The sequence below is a fragment of the Trichoplusia ni genome, chromosome 27 (genome assembly GCF_003590095.1).
Source record: "Trichoplusia ni isolate ovarian cell line Hi5 chromosome 27, tn1, whole genome shotgun sequence".
Classification (NCBI taxonomy): Eukaryota; Metazoa; Arthropoda; class Insecta; order Lepidoptera; family Noctuidae; genus Trichoplusia; species Trichoplusia ni.
In genome coordinates, this window is record NC_039504.1 from 3,414,069 (window position 1) to 3,436,928 (window position 22,860).

Sequence of the window (22,860 nt, forward strand, 5' to 3'; positions counted from 1 at the left end):
TACACAATTTTATAATGACATTCTGTACACGTAGACCTATTAAATTCAGTGTTAATTCTCAAGATGAAACACTAAAGATATACAAATACACCTTTATAAACCAAGTGCAAATCGTCGGATCGTAATTAAAGATATCGAAGATCTATAATACTAGAAAAACTACATTACCATAGTGGTCCTGTACAGTTGCTGCCATTTCAAACGAGTTAGTCTAAAGGGGTGGAGTCTTGATGCCTCCTGCCTCATTTCAACCCCACCCTCAAATTATCGAAGTAAATATTTAACTTATGTATTCTGAAGGAATTATCCTAGTATCAATAGTTTATAAAAAATGTACATTCTTCCATGCTGTACAGATCGTATCGGTTCTTAATGAAATGATGGTTTTTTCTATTTTGAATAATCATATGACAGTATGAGACGTTTGTAGGGAAATGTATTATAGTTGAAATATTTTGATGGTTATTTTAATAAAAAGTGCGCCAGCTGCAAGGGTTCAACGTAAACTGTCGATGTGATGGTTTAATTAAACTGTCTTTGTTTTTCAATGTTTTTGTTGAAGAAATAATGTTTTATGTCAAAATTTGCGGCCAGCAGGTTTGATAAGAAATATTCAATGTGACTTGATGTATAACTAAATTAACTAGCGGAACTTAGCTTCATTTTATTTTGTCTTTTTTCCTACAAAATACTTTCATATTTCCAGTCTTGCATTTTGTATTAACACTTTAGCTAAAACAAGTAAATATCTTTGTTATTAGACAAGCATATGGAGATTTTTGGACCATCCCAATAAAATGTTAGGTTTTTGACCACTCAATTTAATAAAATGAATTCTGGGAAAACTGTTTTTATTTCTTTCATTGCAAACTCGCGATGAACTAAGTTCTTGCAAATACTTTTTTTTCAATTAAAACAGCTGCAGTTTTTCTCTTGAAAATAAACAATAGGCGACGGAATGAATTCATAAATATTACTATAATTATTATGGCTAACTCCATGTGGTCCTGGTTATCCTAAATATTCTTAATTAACACTTCTTAATTAACTACCATAGATATTTGTCACTTAAGAGGGTTAATTAAATCGACTCTAAAACAATGGTGCGTTTCTTCCTTCTTACTTCTCTTTTCAACTGAATATGTCGAACAAGTAGTTTGAGTACAATTATAGTTACGCTTGCTGCGAAAATTGCTGTTGATTCAAAATTGATTTGAAGCAAGTTTTAAGTTATTCTTGGACGGGCATTTTCGTTTATAACGAGTCAATAAATGAGTAAATATTAGCTATCCAACATAATGGCTGTCAAAACCTAACAAAACATTTAAATCGAGTGATTTTTTATGGAAAAGCTATCAACCTATACATTTAAGCCATTCTATCATTGTTAACGCTTATAGATAATACCTACAATACAAATGACAATGACTTCCACCACTTGAATCACCAGCTCCTTGCACATCTCTTAAACATAAGACCTTAACTTGGGTATTAGATACATCTGCCTCCTCTATATTTATCTTAGCTGGAATAGCGGCACAAAAATAGAATGAAGAATAGCAGTGAGAATGGCTCATCAACGACGCTCCTATTTCACGACAACAACTGAAACATTTTCTACAGGTCTCTCTCAACTTTGACTCATAAGGTACCACTTTAGAACTTTACCACCTTATCTTTCCCGTCTGGTATCAGTACAACAGTCGTTTTTCAGCCCGACCCATTTCCCAGTAAGTATAAGGAGGCGATCACCCACCTTATATCAACTGGTGATATTGGAACTACAATATTAGATATAATTTCACATTTGGTACCACCTCTCTTACCTTTTAACCCTCCCAACCACCACTTAGTAGGTACATTAGTTCTCTGTGTATCACAATGTCTCCACCACGTCTATCCCAGCTGGTACCAGTACACCAGTCATTATTCAGCGCGACCCAGTTTTGGCAAAGGACAAAGGAGCGATCACCCCACCTTATCTCAACCAGTAATATCTGAAATACAATTCACGTAGTATTTCAGATTGGTCTTACATCTCTTCTTTGGCTTTCTACCTTCCTATCCACCCACTAAGCACTTTAATTCACTCTTGTCTCCGCTACGTCTATCCCAGCTGGCACCAGATTAGCAGGCGCGGTGCGACGCGACCCGCACAGCTCCCGGTAAGGCTAAAGGGGCGATCAGCTTACTTTACTTTCGTCGGCGACGTCCGCCGGATGTGAACCGTTCGTCGCACGCATGGTGTGCTCCTAATTCGGTACTGAGGTATCTTTTTATCGATTACTTTTAATAATCGATTGGTAATAATAATATGGTGTATGGAATATGTTGTCAAAGTGGCACAAATTCGTTTTGAATGAGATTGGGAGCAGGTTTTTGTTTTGTTTAACCGTTCCATTTGAAAGGTGTTCATCATGTCAAAGTGTTTTAATATAAGTTGTCTGAATAGGGTTTCATGTTTTAAAGTTTTAGGAAGTAAGATCATTAAAAGCTTGAACGTTAAGATTTCGCCGTGAAAGCATGCCTATGTGATGCACTTTATTTAATAATCAGAATTTTGACTATGCTATGGCTCGGTGACCTAAAAAATAATAACTTAAAACCTTTCCCCACTACTTTACCCATCAATTGGGACTGCCAACAGCGGCGCGTGCGCACAACATGGCGATATTGTTATGCAATTGGCGCGAAAGTAACTGTCAACTACCTTCCTGTGCCACCGGATATTGAAATGTATAAGTTTTAGTGCCATTCTAGTGTCATTAAAGTGCCAAACACGCACTATCACGTGACCATGAATATATGATTGACATTGAAAAATATTATTTGGTATGAAAGTACAATTAGATTTTAATTGATTCATAAGTGGGCTTCTACTTGTATGTAACTATAATGATAGTATTTTCTCTAGTCGAGCATTAAGTACTACATATACGATGAAAAAAATATGATAATTACAATATTTGAATTTAAAAATCATAGGCTGAAATCCTAATATTACCTACTCGTTCTTTGCGACGTACAAACACGTGCACAAACTCTTCGCAATTTAAACAGCAATCAATCAAACTCTGTATGCATGAACTTTTTTGTTGAAATGTGTATCTGCAAACAAATAGTATAAGTATGCCTACCCTATGACAATACCTACCTTGTGACAATCTAAATGGAGCCATATACAAAGACCATTCAGGTAAAAATAATATACCGTCGGCTGATTTCATTAATAGGCCTACCATAGTTTAACGAGCTAAGACTTTTTCTATTGTCAATAGATTAAAACAAAAGGAGAAATTATTAGAATTGTAAACTTTGACATAAACTCGAATTATGTATATAGCGATTAAAAAATACATAACCTTTATCGAGTAAAGAAAATTGTTAATGTCTATAATGTAACATTGGTTTTAATCAACATTTTCTATAAAGACATTATAAATAAAATCCAGGAAAACATATTTTATATTCTCTAAAAGTAATTATATAGGTAGGTACTTATTTCATGCAGCCATCAACAAGCTTAAGATCTGACCTCCAAAGATAATGAATCAAATTGATTTGATATTGAATATTGTCAATTGTGACTCTGAAGTGCTAAATACATTGTTCGGTGAAGTAACATACCTACATAGTCCATGTCAATATGCTTATTTAAATTCTCAGTGCTTTGTGCAAATACTGTATGAGGAACATCCGAGGAGTTTTTTAAAAATACTATAATACATACAAGATTCACTGACATTAAACCAAATTTGCCGATACCTGTAATTCAGATTAATTTAGATAGAACTTATAATTATATTACTAGCTGATCTGTGAAACTTCTTTCTGCCAGCCTAATTTGCGAATCTTACAGGCGCGAGATCATCACCCAGGGTGCGTCACGTTCTATTAATATTTTTGGGTGCGAAGAAGAGGGATGCCTCTCTATGACATGTATTGGGTTGTCACGCTTCCATAACGATAATAATATTACTTAGAGACGTGGTTGTAGACCATGAGGGCGCCACCCAAACGCATACATAAATCCTTTAAATCGAACTAGCCGTTTAGGAGGAATTCAGGGGCACACACGCATAGGTACATTGTATTATAGGTACGGTTTGTAATTCTTTAACAATTTATTTTGTTAACTTGTTGCAAACTGTTGCCTACCAACATTTTCGCTAAAAACTCTTGTATTTTAAAATTTGTCTTATTTCGCTTTGGTGTGTTCGTCGAAATTAAATAAAAAAAATCAGCTCATCATTCAACATTTTACTTACCTGTAAATCAGTGAAGAAATCAAAAATCACAAATCATTAAAACACACTGATTAACAATCACCATTCTTAATTAAGCTCATAACATATTTAACAAAACACGAAACGAAACAACCATTCAAAACTCTGTAACAAGCGAGATATAATCCCTGCCTCAAACAACAGAGCACCATTCAAACAAACAAACTTTCTCACACGTTAGACAGGTCCATATTAACCCACAATTAGCGTCCACCATAAAAATCTAGACGGAAAACGTGTTTGAACCCAAGTAAACAGTTCATTCATAACGTTACATAACCCATTGGACCTTATTTGTTAGTGTATACCAAAAAGAAACCCAGTGCGCTAAAAAGAGCATCTTTAGCGGACACTTTAGGTCCCTGCCTTACCGAGATGGATGGCTAAATACGATGTGCTAGTGATGGGCAAGCATTCGGCTTTCGATGTCAGTCTGTCGGATATTAAGACGAATTATTAAATGGGAACTTTATTAAAATAACTTAACTTACATTTTTGCGCAAATATTTCAAAATAAAAAAGGTAAGAAATTATTTCATGTATTTTTGCACAGCCCTATTTATTGAAATGTGGTACGAAAAAAAAAATTTATCAAACTTTGGTATTCTGCGAGTGGTATACTTGTTTAAACTAACTAATTAAATTGAGGGTATAAAATATACAGAATACTTTTTAACGACCAATATTTTTTTTTCAGATATCTAAATAAAATAAAATCTAGGAGCTTAGCAAGAAGAAATTCGTGAAAAATGTTGTTACTTGCAAACTTTAGCTGTCACAAAATCAATAGAAAATTTCGGAACACCATGTACTTTCTGGTAAATCTCTTTACCACTCGTAAATGCTAACTGAATTAGTAAGCCTCGCCGAAGGCCGAAAGCCGAAACATAACCTCAACGTCCCATCCCTAGTCACTCGGTAACTGGAGTAAGTCAGTCCCTTGGTTATGGATTGGATCCAAAATTATGGTTCGTTACTATTAAGGTGATGCACGTGTCGTCTCGAAGCCAGGTCTTTTCCCAAGTGTGCTAGGAGCTGAGTCACGCGAAAATAAAAGTGCTTCCCTTAAGAGTGCTCTGACGTTTCGGTCTGTTTACATGTTTTTATTTGGACTTCCTTTACAGCACTACTATTGATTGTTTACCATATAGAATACTACGATACTACGATATTTATATAGTTTATGTAACTGTTTTATGGTGCGCTGATAAGCTGTAGACGGATGTTGGTTGTGTTTATTGACTGCACTTCGGGCTTGGGGATAAGGCATACAGATGTTGAGTTGCTGTGTACAGGCGTGTATATAGGTAGATTTCACTTACGATAGAGACTTTTGGTGGCAAGTTGGAGTAAATTCTGCGTATTTTTAAACCTTGTGATGGGACGTCGCTTAGTGAACTTCAGAATTTATAATACTTTAATGAACAGGCACTACTTTGGCAGACTACCTCGCTCTCATCCCTGATGACTAGTTTATGTGAACACTATAAAATTTAAACATTGTGTTGAGAAGGTTTCACAAAGACTCACATCACATGCATACAGACACCCAGACAAGCATATGTGGATCACACAAGTGCATGTTTCATGCGGGGATGGACCCCCCGACACGTCGCATTCAATGGGTGTGTTTGAGTTGTTCCCTGAAAATGATTTCAGAGCAATCGGAACTTTGTTATATGTTACAGCCACAACCGTTTTGATAGCTTCATTGGACCTGCAGTGTGCGCACTTAAACGTCTCACTATCATTATATGAGTGTATAGCTATATAATATAGTACCTACTAAATTGAATCGTATTGTCTGTAATAAGTCATTATCTGTCTTTAAATATGCATTAATCACTTCAACTTAATTCTTTGGACTTTTCTCTGAACTGACATTAGTAGTCACGCATTTACAGCCTATGAATTAATGATGTGCTGTCAATGTTAAATGCTGGAAAGGTCATGATTTTTTCTCAAAACTTTGTAATAAGTGACGTAGAGACGTTTGGAATAAAACGGGGAAATAGGACACAAACAAGTACAAAGGCTGTTAGTTTAAGTTATTGTGAGCTAAAAGATAGAGCCCACTAACTTAATAAAGTTTGAATTTTTCTCGTTTACATTTAGGTAACTATAGCCAAATAAAACCAAATTAAAAGAGTCACAAAACTTGTCAATACAAATTATCGTTGCTAATAGTGCACAACATTATATTGTTTTAATTAACACCAAAAACATATTCTGATTTTATCTCACCAAAATGATAGCTTTTTCACGTTAAATTAAAATCGATTTCGTTTCATCCAGTCCGAAGTTCTGAGGTAACAAACATGAAAAAAAACAGACGAATAGAAAACCACCTCTTTTTGAAATCGGTTGTCAAAAATGTATATTTTAAAAAGCTATGAGTTTGCTTACGTTACGAGCAATGCAATATGATATACATAACTAACGATTGGTATCTCGCGTTCTGTCTATGAATAACAAAGTAACCGTTCACAAACGAAAACCACGTATAGTGTTGTGGAAATATATTAAATCGATATTGCATGTGTCATATCTATTATGAAAATCGATTTGAATGGAAACTTGTATGAAATGCTTCGTAATAACAGTTGTTCGTTTACACAGAAAATTGTGAAACAGTTTTCCTCTACGTGTGTAGTAATTATTTTCTTTTTTTTGTATAGTTATGAGTAATTTTAATACTTTTAGTGTCAGTCAACATGATACTGGTAATTTTTGAATGATTAATAAGAAATGACGTCATATTTCTGGTTAAATATGTGAGTAAGTTTCTGCCTAAGCAGTATTGAAAGGTATTTTTTTTATTTTAATTAATTAATTGTAATTAATGTTACTTGATTAATGCCACGTGTAATGTTTCTAAATAGTTGTTAAAAAAACATTAAATATCTATGGGAAAAAGTTTAGACGTACATAGAAAAAATATAATACAATGTTGTTATGACTAATTAGTAATTGGTTTAATTTAAGCAAGTTTCTCTTTTCCTAAAGATTTCTTAAAGTATTTACTATGTCGATTAAGTGTACTTAAATCCTTTCATAAAATTTAACGTACCTAGTTGTCAAAATACCTTGAACAACATAAATCAAACAACCAATAATAATTTACCTAACAACCATCCAATATCTAAAATTGACGTAAAAATAATCATAAGAACATACTACATTTCAAATGTCGGTTAAGACAAAAATACACTTTACAATTCATCGAAAAATTATCATAACAAAATCCTTGGTGTGACATAACATTGTCAACGTTGTGTTACCAATTCGCATCACCATATCGGGACTAGTGTTGTTTTACTCAATTTGTGGCACCCTGAACCTCCTTACATGGGTGACACCTTTTTGAGGTACAACACTAATTTCACTTAAATAATTATGCACTATTTTGGAAGCTGTTTTTTTGTACGTTTGACAGAGTAATTGAAAATGTTTTGTTTTGTTGCGTAGAACATGTCTTTATGTGTCATTCTTTAAACCAAGAATACAAAGTTCAATTCAGTAAGTAAACTTTCTAAAGTGACATTGTTTCAGCCGTAGATTCCGCTGCACGCCGTCTAGTTAAACCCCTCAAAAATAGGCAAGAAATTATCATTAATAGGTATATGATAATCACAATGTATGTGTGCATTTGAATAAGACATAACTTTATAACGTACATGAGACCAAGCTCCCTGAGAGCTAGAGTTGTATCAGAAAACCCTATAACCATCCGATTAGCTTATAACAGCAGACAATATTTATATTTATTTTTAAGGCTCTCGGTCTAACAGAAAAGGTCTAACAAGTATTAAAACATATTTATTATCAACCTCCGAAAGGTAGAACGAAAGAAAAACACCGTTTTTGTATTAATCAAACAACCGTTAAGTTAAAAAAACTAATGTTGTCTCAAAAACCGTTACTTATCAGTCCAATTTTCCTAAAAAGCGATTTTCTGCGGATTGTAGAAAACAATCGTAAATTACCGAAAAAGGGTATCGGTGACCATTGTTGGAAGTCCAATCAGAAATGAGCACATAGTGAAACTGTTTTGGTTGTTTTAACGGGTTCTATAAGAAAGTTTCGTAAGGAGAAGCTCCTTATTATCGTCCTACACGATTTTTAATTACGAATGAATTTAAGGTGATTTTACCTAATATTTAGAAATGGATGTAAATCAGCATTGTCGTCGTGGCTATGCTTAAAGACTTCATTGAGCCATTTATCACTGCTTTGTTTTTTTATTTACCTAGCGGTTGTGTATGTATCTCCTTCAAAAACAAAAATTATAACTGTGATCAAAAACTGCCTGTTCAGCTCTTCTCAACAACATTCATATCGTGTAATACTATAAAGCTAATTAAAAACTATTAATTTTAAGTGTAGGAGAAACAATTTTCGTGTCCCCTAAATTTTTGACAGGACAATACATGAAAGTATACAATAGTACCAACATAACTCATAATGAATGGCAATAGAATACGAAACACTATCCATTTAGAGTTATGATTATCATAATGTTGGCATTACTGCTGGTTGGCCATCCGACATATACGATGCTTATCTCATAACCGATCATATTGTCGTATAACGAAATTGCGAACGCCATGATTATTAAGTACCAGTACACAAAGCTACAGGCAAAATCCAGGTTTTGACTGTGGCTTTGCCCGCATGTCAATAGTCGCAACTTAAAAACCTACAACGTTTATATAGTCAAAGAAAAATATATATTATTCAGAGAGCTAAATTATTCTATGATAAGACCCATATGAGTGTACAAATGTGTTGGATCTATTCCTATTTAAGTGTAAGATAATCTGAAAATCATACACCAAAAATTAACGCGTGAATTCGCCTTCACTCTCACGAATTAACGCGTTGAATATTAGTGGCTTAGTCACTTTTAGATACACGCTTCGTTACGCTTCTTGCACGTAGGATAAAGTATGCCCATAATTCATATTCTAACTTACATAGCTATATAAATAGATAATCTAAACAAGTAGACAAAATCCTTAACTCAACTCGATGAAATTTACCGAACTTACACTTCACCTATATAGTTAATGTACTATCGCAATTTACTCAAGTTTCAAGGCAAAGGCATCTACTAAACATCCCAATTACGAAAGTTCTCCGTTCCCCCAGGAGTTGTGACTTGACCAGCTATCAAGGACTGCTGAAAACTCGTTCATGAATTATACACGAGTCTTCGAAGCACAAAGTAGGAATCGTAGTAGGAAATTTTGACTACCACATGTTTTAGTTAGCGTGAGTTATTTGAAACTCGAATTATGTGCTGGAGTTTTTGATGAATTAGTAATGAAAAATGAAATGTTATGCAAACTCTTTCGTTTGGAAATTGTTTAGTTTTATTCGTCGGCTCGAGTAATATACTCATTTATTCATAATAATATACTAAATGGCTGGTTTATGTCAACTTATCCTACAAACACAAAAAAAAAATGCTTCTATCAAAAATACATTATCTGAAAACCTCAACAGTTAGGAAGGACCCAGTTTTCCTAACAAAACTCCGTTCCATATAATTCTAAAGACAAAATATTAAAAACAGATAATTCGTGACTTCCCCCTATTATTGTCGGCGATTCACCGTTTTACATTAGTATTAATAGGCCGTTGACCTCTCGTTCATGCCCACAATCGGGTGCTTTACCCCAATCTCTTCCTTTTTTGAAAACGCGTGGTACGCTGTTTGCGAATCCGATTTAGCGAATCGAATAACCGAGTTTGGATTGGAATCGATTAGATCGGATCGCATACACTATTGGTTAACGTTATGCTGGTATTAGTTTTATCCTTTTTACAATATTGGTGCTCTAATAACTCGATGAATGCGACCGATATTTGGGATCTCACCCTGAAATTGGATTTGTGAAGTTAACAGTCTACGTGTTGTCGTATACCATCGGATCTATCCCCAAAAGGGTTACGATGTAGATTGCTTTTAGAACTCTTGAATTACATTCTAAATCTTTGAAAATGTTATGTGCCCAATTGACTTAACTTACTTAAATTAGCTTCTTGTTAATAATTACAGACATTGTTTATCTTTTTATTAATTTACGAAGCGAATATCAAGAGGATGCTTGTTAGTCGTGCTACGTAATGCTTATTTCATCTTAACTTTAGTAAGCGCATGTGTACCTACTATACGGTCTCATAAAGTATCTTAAAAAAATTAAGTTAACGAAAATCAGAATCGTAAAATATTAAAAATATCCTCTTAACGTTTATAGGGAATTTTAAATCGCCAACTTTCCCGAACAAAGATTTTGAAGAAGAATGTGCTATTTATGAGACTAGCTACTTAATGAAAAAGTAACAAGTCTTTACATTAAAAAATTAAAATTATTTTCTTTTTTCAGACTTGACCTCAGTCTAGTCCACAAGTCATTGTACTACGCCAGCCAGTCTACCTAGATTTCCCTAAACTACACCTGACAATTGATTGGCCTTAGCTGTTATACTGTGTTTGAATAATTTAGGTTTCTTGGCCACTGACTTTCTTCGATCATTAATATTGTATTAGATTCTAAATGTTCGATTAAAGGGCAAACGTCTTTTACTGTAAAGGTTGGTTGGTTTTCGGCCTCATTAGGTTTCATTTAATATTAAATATGTAATTTAGTTCGCAGTATTTTGTATAATATATGTTAATTAGTACAAATAGGATATTTAATCATGACTATTCAACACATATTGCTCTGAACATTTTAGTTTAGGGGGCTACGCGCAAAGTGGCGTAAAATAATAATGGGTTGTTGAACTGTTGCATTTTCATTTTTGGCAGAAATATTAAATTAATTAATTATATCATCAACTATTATTCCTTATTTACACAGAAAAGGCATTCACCCAAATGTGAGATATTTACAGCCCGATGTTATTATATTTGGTATACTACCGCCAATACCACTACCGCCATCTATCGAAACTCTATACATACCTGAGCTCCATAATCAATACGAAGCAGACTATAGGGTCAATAAGCAAACTAACGTAACAGTTCTCAATATTATTGATAGATGGCGCTGTAACAACTTAAATGTTTCTTATGAACTCGAATATTTTAGAGGTAAGAACCCAGCTTACCAATACCACTATTCATGGATTTATGTCTTTAAAATGAGTAAAGGAAGGTCCCAATCAAATTGGTACTCCTAAAAAGCAGAGCTTTACGAATTTGATTTGACATCTCATCTTACTGACCCAGCTTTTTCTGTATCTACGCATAATTTGTTTTAAAACAATTCCAACCGTCCGTCGCTTGAGTCAGTTATCTAAAAATCGGGCTTAAGTCAATATCGCCATGTCAAATAGAAATCAATCTCTTCGTAAGCGTTTATCATGAAACATTTTACGTCCATCCCATGAAACTGGGTTAGATGCTTTACCACCAAACATTTAAGTAAGACTTTTGCGTTAGTAGAAGCGAGAGAGCACTATACAGACTGTAGAGCGGCATCTCGCTCGCACAAATAAGCCGTAGTAGTGTAAGATGTGGTGGTAGAGCCCAGCGCTAGAAAATCGGAACAGATTCAAATTGTAACCGGGATAAAAGATAGCCGGCTGCATATTGTATTGAATGAAAAGGATTTATATTGAATTGATAAAGATAGAAAGCATTTGACTCGCGGTGCCCATTTTAAAACGCTGTCGGTATCAAATTGAAAAATTTAAAAAATATTTTTCTTGATTTTATTTTTATAGGAATTTGCAAAACGAAATTGTCGAAGAACTTAGAGAAGCTTAACTAGTTTCTAACAATTAGATAGGTCACTTTTAGTAGAGAAAACACTGTCTTATCAGGCAGGAGATATTAAAACTTACTTCACAATGTCTTTTGAAAAACTGTCTACAAGAAGGTAAGCTTTAACGATTTTTTCCTTTGACCGTTTGAACTGACATTATACCTATGTGATAGTAATTAGGTACCTTAGGTACGGTAGGTACCTTGACATTTTGACGATACAACAAAATACTTAGAACTTAAACCAAATGACGTCTATAGTAGGTACGCAGATTACCTACCTTAATTTACTTAATATTCTAGAACATACATCAAAAAGAAATTTTGTTAGTTCATTATTATAATTATTTGTCAATATCGATTCGTTAAACCGGGACTAAAATTCGGTCACTGGGACGATTCCGATTAACCTCAAATAAAAATCACACCCCAATGGATTTCACAGCAAAAAAACTCTCAAGTTGAATCGCGACGCACCCTACAACTGACAACCATATAATTATTAAAATCGATTGCAAATTATCGACATGCATAGTACGACCAACATAACTTGATCCTCGGCTACAACAATATTCGGGTGGTAGTTAATTAGTATTTCGAGCGTCGGGGCTCTGGGCCATTTGGTCGATAGAATAATTTGAGGGCAGGGGGTGGGTGAGGGGTTGTCTATGCATTATGTAGGGGCAATCAATGGTAGGTGTTGGTGATTGTTCACCCCGATGACTGACGAGCTTTTTCGGGAGCTATGGAGTAGTTATTATGTTCATAATTATCTTTTAATTTCAGTTTCTTGAAAGCTTTATCTTTATCAATTGTAGCTCAGTATTAATTTTAATGTTTTTGTTTTCAATATTTTATTAATAATTAATTTGTCCTGTATTTTTCCGCTGAACATTTGTTCGCGCCATGTTAGCGCCTGCCAAAGTGTTATAGCAAAACGTAAATTTTTAATTTCAGAGTATTCTGGTAGGTGATGACTTACAGACATTACCGTACAACACACCTACCATCCTGAGACGTAACAATGAAAATAAACAAAAATATAGAAAAATATCGCTCTCACTTTGTTGTAAGCATTTTTCTTCTAAATACGATGTCAATTAACAAAATTAGTTAAATAATAAACACACTTTTACAATCCGAGTTTTGCATAAGCTGAATTTATTCTTGTAAAATATAATATTTAAATTGAAATTATTTCAGCATTTATCATTTTGAGTTTCTTTTAAAATGTCAATCTTATACAACGCTTGTAATCATAAAACTTCTTGGTTACCCTTAAAACTAACAGTAATTTATGTCGACCTTTTAAAAGTTACCTAAAAACCCCGACTTGAAAAAAAACTACCGACTGAAATATAATGATTATGTCGGCTCGATAGTTTTCTATAGTTGTCGTAAAAGGGGTTCAGTACGAGCGTTAGTAGCGACGGTAATTTCTATGTAAGCATTGTTAGAGTCCTGAAAGTAACTTACAATTTGTTGTTTGATACTTGAAACACATGTGTGTATATGTTTTTTATGATTTTAATATAACACACATTTTCTTGACAGTAAAAAAGTGTCTTACCTATTAAGCTCTTTTAGGGATTTATTTGTAGGTAGAACCGATTTTATAATTTTTAGTTAAGTGTTAAATTAGCGAAATGCTATAAGAAAGTCTCATTCAGGTGAAACTTTTATCATAATAATATATTCATTCAATCTCCAAGTTTTGACAACAAAAGAAAAAAATGCCTAATTTTCTAATTCAAGTATCAAGACATTTTGATCGTACTATCACACTACATATAGTGGAAAAGTATAGTGAGAATAAAAATTGTATTAATAGTGACTGATAGTTGTGTGTACGATGCGGCGGCGGACGCACGGGTGTCCGTTCGTATCCCGGCTGGTGGCACTCTGTAATTAGTGGAAAGAAATTAAAATAGTTTTGTCACAAACTTATTATTTTACCATTATACAGTGGTATATAAAATAACTGTAAGTCTGTGTAACGCAGTGGCATTTTTAGTGGAAAATTTTCTGTTATAGTTTTAAGGTTTGGTATCGCATACATTATTAATAATGTTTACTTTTGTGTGGGACTGTAATTTCATTGAATATGAGGTATAGCCATTGATTTTGTGTCAAATTTAGTTGGCTCTAGTACTGATTTCCGATTTACAAAGCAATTTTACATGATCACTTGCACAACTTTTCATAAACTACATTAAAAGCACTAAAACTGAAATATAGGCTCGGTAAACGAATTATCCATTAAACATGCTCGCTTACACGTTCAATTTAAAAAAAAAGCGCAAAAAATGTAAACCGTCAATAAATGAACAAAGAATAAAATTCAGATTAAAAATAAAAACAATCTTATTTTTTTACGCAAAGGTAACAAGGCCATACAGCCATTTATGGTTCGGCCCAACAAGCGGCTCGGATATAATCAGGAAATATTGCCGGCAATTCATCGCATTTCCCCAATCCCGGGTAAATAGCAACACCGGAGCAACGATGTTACCAGATTGAAAAATTGCTAAGCATCCGTCGAACGTCAGGCTTATTGATTTATATTGTTTTTTTTTATTCGTAAATGGAACGGCGTTATTTTTTATGGATTATAGGGTGACTGACCGATTGACAAGTTATGATTAAAAGAGAGTTTATTCGATGTTTTCAATTTATTGATATTTGTTGTATAGATTCACGCATAACGGATGGGAAAAGCTGAACATATTTAGTTCCTTTTTCATAAAAAAAAAATAGTGGTCTTGATGTTTTTTTTTTATTTTCTGCCAAACAGCTTATTAAATTTCACGATAGTTTTGAATTAAAATGAGAGAGAAGGAATATTCGTGCAATAATCATCCATACTAATCAACTAAGCTCTGAAATTAACATTGAAAGAACAATTACATCGATCAACTGAAGTATTTCTATAGAAGTAAAATCACTACTTTTCCGAGAATTTTGAATACAAAGCCGTCATAATTATGGGAATATTGGTCGTATCACGGACATTGTCAAGTGCAGGAGTCATGGGAAAGGGTCAGGCTCTCCATATGGCTGTCAAGCTTATTGATTATCTAGGTATTGCCGATGGGGCAGTTTGAATTGGATAACGATAGGCTAGGCAAGGTTACCGGTGGGGTAATAGGTCACACCTGTCCGTTTGTGGTAGATAACATTTTCGTTTTAGTCCAGTCAGTAAGTAACTTTCAATGACTAACTGATAGAATAAGAATGAATACTGCTGTAAGTCAAAGAATCAGCACACATCACTAGCGACATATTGTAAATATAGATCTTAATATAATACAATAGAGTTTATTTAAATAAAAGTAATATCTATACAGTTCCAGGCGCCGTCTTCACATGGGATATTTCCACGTGTTTCGTTATTATCTATTGTTTTATATGACAATGTTTGAAGTTCACACAAACTAGGAATATACTTAACGATTGTTATTCATATACATAGGTTAAATGCAGTTCCTACCTACCTAAGATGGTTCAATGGTTAAATTTCAGAATTTAAATTAACATAATTTGTCTTACGGGTTAAACAATACCTTAAGTCCAGTTTGAATAGAGATATTCAACCTTTATAATTACGTTTTAATGTCTAATCTCTACCAATCAATTTGATTCGGGTTCCATGGTTTGCTTACAATTCTCCCTAAATGTATAAATGACACCATGGAAAGGCATTTCGTTAGACAGCGGGTGTCCAAAATGGCCGTAATAAATTCCTTCAGAAAGGTCGGTCGGACAATATCACAATTATTTAAGGATCAAATAAATTATATTCCTTTTTGAAATCATTTTTGTTATCCCCAGATGCTAATTTATGTTTTTTTAACCTAAATCGTCCGTTTAATTTGAAAATGCATATTTTTTCCGTATATGTTACAATGACGTCTTAATATGCGACAAAATCAACGCATAATGTTGGGTTTCGCCGTGCGGAAAGGAAAGGGCTGGACTGCGGAGTGCTACTGCTTTCCCTACAGTCAGGGGCAAAACGGGAACGCTTTCACGGAGTCCGGCTATCCGATTGATTCTGGAGTCCACGCTTTTAATGAGAACTGCTTCGACAATAGCTAGGATCATGTTTTAAGAGGTAGTGACACAGTCCTTGGATTTTCATGATCCGAAATATAACCAAAATATGTTTAAATTATAGTGAGTCGACATAATAACTATATCTTTCTTCGTGTAGGTACACAACATGTAGATATTGCCTGATTCGAATCACGAGCCCACCGCGTCACCTCGTAAGGACTTCGTTTGGGTCCGAAACTAGTCGGGAAATTCCAATAAATACGAATGAGCATTATCTAATAAGTACAGAAAAGTTTATATATTTGAACATGTTCATGCAATAATAATTAATTAGTTTGATTTTATCCCATAGATTATAATTCTATTAATTTGTACTTCTATAAAATACACAATGCATTTCACAATTTCCCATAAAATTTATTCAATAGTTGGTCTAAAATATTAAATGGCTTTTCATTTGAATGAACACATTACTGCAAAGCGTCATCAAAGCATCTAAAACATTTGTTACTCCAAACATACATATTTACAAACACCCGTTATACATTATTCTTGGTACGTTAGAAACACCAAATGACCTATTCATTCAACGCAATTACTATAATTCGTCCACAAAATGTCGTTTACTTAGAGGCGGAAGTAAAAATGGCGCGAATCCAAAAACAAACGGTTTACGGTAACTAATGAGGGCGCGTTTAATGTTCAGCTTCAAATCGGATTAGTGCTACGACCTTTAGCACAAGACAGAGATATAAGAAGGTTAACAGTGATAAGTCCCTGAATAGAGAGTTGAAAACAATACTCGGCTGGACTTTTGTTGAATATAAAAATACGAAAATAGCACACCACCAATTTCCTCATACTACCAAGCTAAGAACTCCTGCGCTTATATTAAACATGTTTATTAACACTAGCACATAATCACCTGTATTATAAAACAAACTAAATTGAAATCGCTCAATCAGACAGACGGACAAACGATGATCGTAGAGCAGGCAAACTGTTAATGTGACTTTTTCAAAGTTATAATATCTTTCTTAATTATTCTTAGACTATTAATATGATCGCCAACTCGCACTCAGCAATGATCAATGCTAAAACCGTATACGTATTTAGGCTACTTCGAGCTTTGACGGGCATTCATTTTGACAATGATGACAAAAATATGATGACTACTCTTGACGAAACGTATGTTAGTTTCAACCTTCTGTAAAACCTACTTGCTCTGTGTCTTAGCGGTATCCTTTAAGTAGCCGGTACTTTTAAATGATAAATGGCTACCTTTTATCAAGGCAGACAGCGTGGCATTGATCAAACCTTCGAAGGGGGAGAAAGGGGAGGAGGTAGAGGGGTGGAAAGGGGATAATTTGATTACAGCGTCAGGTTAATGGAATCGATTTAAATAGCAATGAGGTTATGAGGTTCTGATACGAATGCTTTGTTAAGTTTACAACGTATGTGTGTTAGTAGACATTCGATTGTGTTTCGGGTGTGTGACCCAATGACCTCTATTGGTTTTAGTTATGGTTGAAAGATAAGTGTTGCACTAGTTCCAGTTATATAAATTAAAGTATAGCAAGTACCTATTGGCAGGAGCTGGATGCGATCAGCCGAAAATAGAACTCGATGACGTGCAATTGGGGAGGCCTATGTCTAAGTAACTATTTATTACAAACGGTTTACTCACGCTTATTTATCGGGACAGTCAGACAAGTTTCGGACCCAATCAGAGTCCTGAACTGCGATCTAACGCGGTAGTGGGGACGGAGTTGAACTCGCAACTCGGTAGCCGTGGAGGATGTGGGTTCTACGTATCAGATTTGCATACATGAGATTCAGGTTTGATCGCAACGCTGGTTAAGTACCAATGTGACTTTGTCATATTCATGTGTGACCTGGCGTGGTTATCATATGTCCAAACCTTCTCTATACGGAAGTGGGCCAGCTTTGGGACGATTATAGGTTTGTATTATTGATTATAATACCTACATATTATTTATACAAAACCTTCAGTGTCAAAAATCCGATTCGTACTTAACCGGTTATTATAATAAAAGTGTATTTAATACACAAACATCTTGCAACACGTTATCCTCATTTCCTTCACTTAGCAGTTATAGGTGATATTAAAAGCGATTAAGATGGATCCGACATCCGCGGAACTCGCCGGCGCCACTAATACGTTTTTATAAAGATTGATTAAATTCTATCTACGCGTATTAAATCTCCGATAAGAAGCTTCCATCGATGAAATTAAAATACCTTTCTTGAATATTTTTTTTTCGAATATTATTCGATGCTTTTATATTAGTTTTTGTGAGTAAGCAAGCTATAATGAAAAAATATAAATACAGTATACGTTTTGTTATAAGCAGTAGATAATCAAAAAATACAACAAGCATAAGTTGAATAAAGAAAATCATATAAATACATATAGACATGAAATATAGAACAAAAGACTCATTTAAAACAGTCGTGTAATAACCAAAATCTACATTAAAATGAGAATGTTAAGTAACTATAGTCTGCATACCGACCGTCGCCAAACAGTTTTAATTTACTCCGAAAATGCAGACAGAAGCTACAACAAATTGAAATGAGAATGAATGCAAGTTCAGTTTTCGTAGCCGGCTACAATATGCGCTACGTAACGACGTAGCACATTAGCATTATTGTAGCAGAGAAAAGAGAGAGCTGAGCTATGATTTTGTAAAGATGTAACTATTTCAAAAGATCTTTGAATAGAATTATAATTTAAAATAACGAAACTTTATTTTAAAGGAATTTTAATTAAGGATATCTAAAGATTCTTCTTACTCAAAACTGCAAGCTTACGTTAAACAAAACTGTACCTTATTCCTCAGCTTTAAGATTCACAATGGGTTGCGGATCGTCAACGACAGCTATGCCGGTCACTGCAGAGCCTGCTAACGGTACTACAAAGGCAAGCAATGGTGCTGGTGTGAACGGTCATCGTCACGAAGACAACGATGATCTTCCAACTGTCGTGCTGCCTGAAACGCCGGCCAAGCCTAAACCACGTAAGTAGAACTTAAGACTTGATAATCGAAAGTAGTTGGGCATTATTTTGGCTGTAAAAAACAACGTAAACGAATTATGCTACCAGTTAAACGGAATCTATAGTCAATTAATATTAAAAAAAACGCTTTAAGCAATTGCCCCGTCATTCATTTAAATCCATAGCATTTATTTCTGTTAAGAACGTGTAAAATATCGGTAAATATAAGGTTCAAAATAATGGTAATAAAAGAATATTTTTTTAAATTGTAAGCCTGCTTAAATTATAGTAAGAAGGGATTAAACTTGTTTCAAAATAATTTATTCAGACTCAAAACGAATTATTAACGAAGTTACTTGTATGCATATACTTTTTTCAGCCGTAGCCTTCGAGATACCTCTGGAAGAGTTCGACAGCACGAAGAGGCCGCTAACCCCGCCACCGCACCTCCAGCGGCTGCTGCAGCCGACGCAGCCCGAGATCAGCCTCCCCGACATCGAGGAGAAACTGGCTGAAGCTGAGCAGAGGAGGCTCTCGGTATTATATGATTCACTAACTTACTATAAAATTTATAAACTAACAGAACCAATGTCATATTTTCAATGGAGATTCTGAATATGGCTGAAAGGTCGTTACGATTGCAGTAAACTACTTTTTGAAAATATCAAGTAGTTCAAGTAGTAAATGTAAAAAATTGTTGGATTTCTCATACAAATCTCAAGCTAGGCAATCTTGTTCTTCTAGACTTAAGAAATCAATTAAGACGAATAAAATATTTTAAAATACCGCTCTTTAAGTCAAGGCTATACCTCAAGTTTATTATCAGTTGTGAAAGATTTTTAAGTCGTTTTATATTACAAAATTACAGATACTTCAAGCCAGAGCAGCATCTGCGCAGAAAAGAGCGCAAAAGATCATGAAATCGGTTCACGAAATGGACAGGCTTGATTCGGAACATGTAAGTAATGTAGACTAAATTACAGACATTATTAAGAGGATCACTTAAAAATAACATGTGTTAAACACGGATGCGAGCCGACGAATATAGATTTGAATGGCGTGCAATTAGGGAGGCCTATATCTAGCCGTGGACGTCTATGGGCTGATGATGATGATGATGATGAATCAAAACTTGCGATCAGACTAACTACCAAGACCTCTTCAAATAAAAAATTGTGATTTCAAGTGATAACTGTTGGAAATACTTGAAATCGTTGGAAATGAGTTTTTCCTTCTATAAGTCCACTCACTGTGTCTTTCCATCTCTATATTACTTAAATTAAACAGTTTAATTAAAATATTAGCACATATTCAAAAGTTTTTGTCAACTTATAAGTACGACAAAATACCTCGCGCAAAAATGATTCGCGTACCAAACTTTATTATAAAAATTCTTCACTTTCTTGTACGAAATAAACCAAGAACTAGCGCAAAGTAACATTTTAATTTACTTAGAATACTTCAAAAAGCTTCTTGGAGAGTAAAAATATTATAAGCTGAGTGTAAGTAAATTTAAAAAAGCCGGCAAAGTCACATTAAAGAGAAATAATCTTTTAATGTTTAACGAGGAATTCGACGAAGCCATAAAGATTAACGAAGTATTTTCCGTAGACCCCGTAAACTCTGTTTTTGTACATTATTTAAAAACAAACCATCAAAAATAATTTTGAGTTTTACTCTGACTACAGTCTTAGTCAAAGTCTGACGAAGTGCTAAAACGACAATATGTTTATTGAAATTTTGAAAATTATGAGAGATTGCACAATGTTCAGGGAATAAGAAACATTTTATCTCATAGGTTTTCGTTCAAATTTGATTTGCTTTTAATATTGTATCATAGTCGAGCCTAACACTTATTTTTAAATTGCATTTTATTTTTTAAGAGGCATTAACTGTCACTTTCATAAATTTATTTCCAAACCCGCAAACAAAAAAAAACTCTCTAGTCGATTCAGCTATCACTAAATACTCTTCTATCGTTACTACATACGTCACCAACAACCGATGTTAATTAATAATTTTCTTCCCTATCTCCAGGAACACACCGAGCCTTCAAAACACGTGAACAGCCTGACGATCCCGCCCGAGCCGGGCGTGTGCGAGGGCAAGAACATTTGATAGGATACTCGATATTAATGAACATGTATCACATCACTCCATACTGGGCCCCGATTCTGCTATTTACAATGGCCGATAATTGAATGAAAATTGGCTTAAAGTACACTTTTCGTCTTGTCTTAAGCATTTTTCCTTCACAATATTTGGGACGACGACTTAGGAAGCGGTGGCGAGACGACCTTAACGCTTACCGCGCAGGCTGGTTCCATGCGACCCAGAATAGAGAATCGTGGAAGGATTTAGTGGACATAGTGGGCTAGGGAAAAAGAAAATTGGAAATTCAGTATGGGACGTTACACTCAAGGTCAATTCAATGAATTTTCAATTATTGTGTTAGCATAAGAGAATATTAATAATTTCAAATTTAATCCAATTGCTATTCATTCATCGGTCATTGTGAATAGCAGAAGCGGGGCCTTGTACACTGGTAGTGGACTGGACACGTTGCAATCAAGCTTACTGTGAGGGCATTCCTCTATACCCTTTTATCCAGTATTAGTCTTCTTGGTAAAAATTGCGCTTGAAAATTGGTAAGACCGTGTTAATAACTGTGAATATTGAAATGTGAAAATACTCATCAAGGGTAACACACGTTTTTTTGCAATTTCTTTTGCTTAAGTGTTGAAATTGACGACGGACTTGAGCAACGAATAGTTAGTTTTCAAAGCATTTGATGTGATCTGATTTTTGTCGCTTTGCTCTTCAGTACCTCTTTAATTATTTCATTGTGTTTTTAAAACAGTTGCTTAACAATATTACTTCAGATGAGTAACGCGGAAAAATGATCTGAAATTAGTATAATATTTTTTTATACTATTATTTATTACTAGCTGTTGCCCGCGACTTCGTCCCCGTGGGTAGAAGATATAAGTTATGATTTATACTTGCCCTGTTTTTTTCACATTTTCCATTGTATCTTCGCTCCTATTAGTCGCAGCGTTCCTCGATGAATGGTTTATTCAACACAAAAATAATTTTTCAATTTGGACCAGTAGTTCCTGAGATTAGCGCGTTCAAACAAACAAACAAACTCTTCAGCTTTATATATTAGTATAGATGATTAATTATAAACGATTGCAGATACAAAGAAATAACGTCCACTGTTATAAATGCACTCTATTTAATTATTTAAAGATAACTTACTTTATAAAACATCTTTTAACTTATATTTCTCATAAGTTCATTCCATAATTTACATTTTACTCAAGCGTTCTTATCGTGTCTAGTCCACAGAACAAATTATCGTTGAACACTCTTTTCTACATCAATTTTCATAAAAGCCTTTTTCTTTGATAACAACTCAATGGGAAAAACTACAATTTGTATTTATGAGATGTTTTGCTGCAAACATTTATTTATATAGATAGGTAATATTATAAGAATATTTATGATTGTAAGTTTTATATTTACTCTAAGGCTTTAAATACATATTTATAACCATAATTTTATGAATGTACCTTTTTTTCTTTAAAAATAACGTAGTTTAGAAAAACATATAAATTATTTAAGTTATAAATTATTGTCATTAATGTTTGGTGTATTGTTTAGTGATTTTAATTAAACATTTTTAATTACTTGTTGAATACAAACTTTTTTTTGAAGTT

At 34.1% G+C, this 22,860-nt stretch overlaps 1 protein-coding gene across 2 annotated transcripts; it reads left to right on the plus strand.

The window, feature by feature from the left end:
- The first annotated feature begins 13,655 nt into the window (after positions 1 to 13,655).
- Positions 13,656 to 21,574, plus strand: LOC113505921. Of its 2 annotated transcripts, none has more exons than XM_026888794.1 (5): positions 13,656 to 14,046; positions 18,984 to 19,160; positions 19,518 to 19,675; positions 20,007 to 20,096; positions 21,176 to 21,574. In XM_026888794.1, the coding sequence occupies exons 2-5, from the start codon at positions 18,998 to 19,000 to the stop codon at positions 21,254 to 21,256; spliced, it is 492 nt and encodes a 163-aa protein (XP_026744595.1). In that variant the 5' UTR covers positions 13,656 to 14,046; positions 18,984 to 18,997; the 3' UTR covers positions 21,257 to 21,574. The 2 variants fall into 2 exon arrangements, with proteins under 2 accessions (XP_026744595.1, XP_026744594.1); XM_026888793.1 differs by having other exon boundaries at positions 13,657 to 14,105.
- The last annotated feature ends 1,286 nt before the right edge of the window (positions 21,575 to 22,860 follow it).

What these genes read in the sequence shown, in the direction of transcription:
- LOC113505921 (XM_026888794.1), top strand. Translation starts at nt 18,998, where the DNA reads ATGGGTTGCGGATCGTCAACGACAGCTATGCCGGTCACTGCAGAGCCT. An exon ending in GCCGGCCAAGCCTAAACCAC is followed by an intron (nt 19,161 to 19,517) that starts GTAAGTAGAACT and finishes TACTTTTTTCAG; the next exon opens with CCGTAGCCTTCGAGATACCT. An exon ending in CTGAGCAGAGGAGGCTCTCG is followed by an intron (nt 19,676 to 20,006) that starts GTATTATATGAT and finishes ACAAAATTACAG; the next exon opens with ATACTTCAAGCCAGAGCAGC.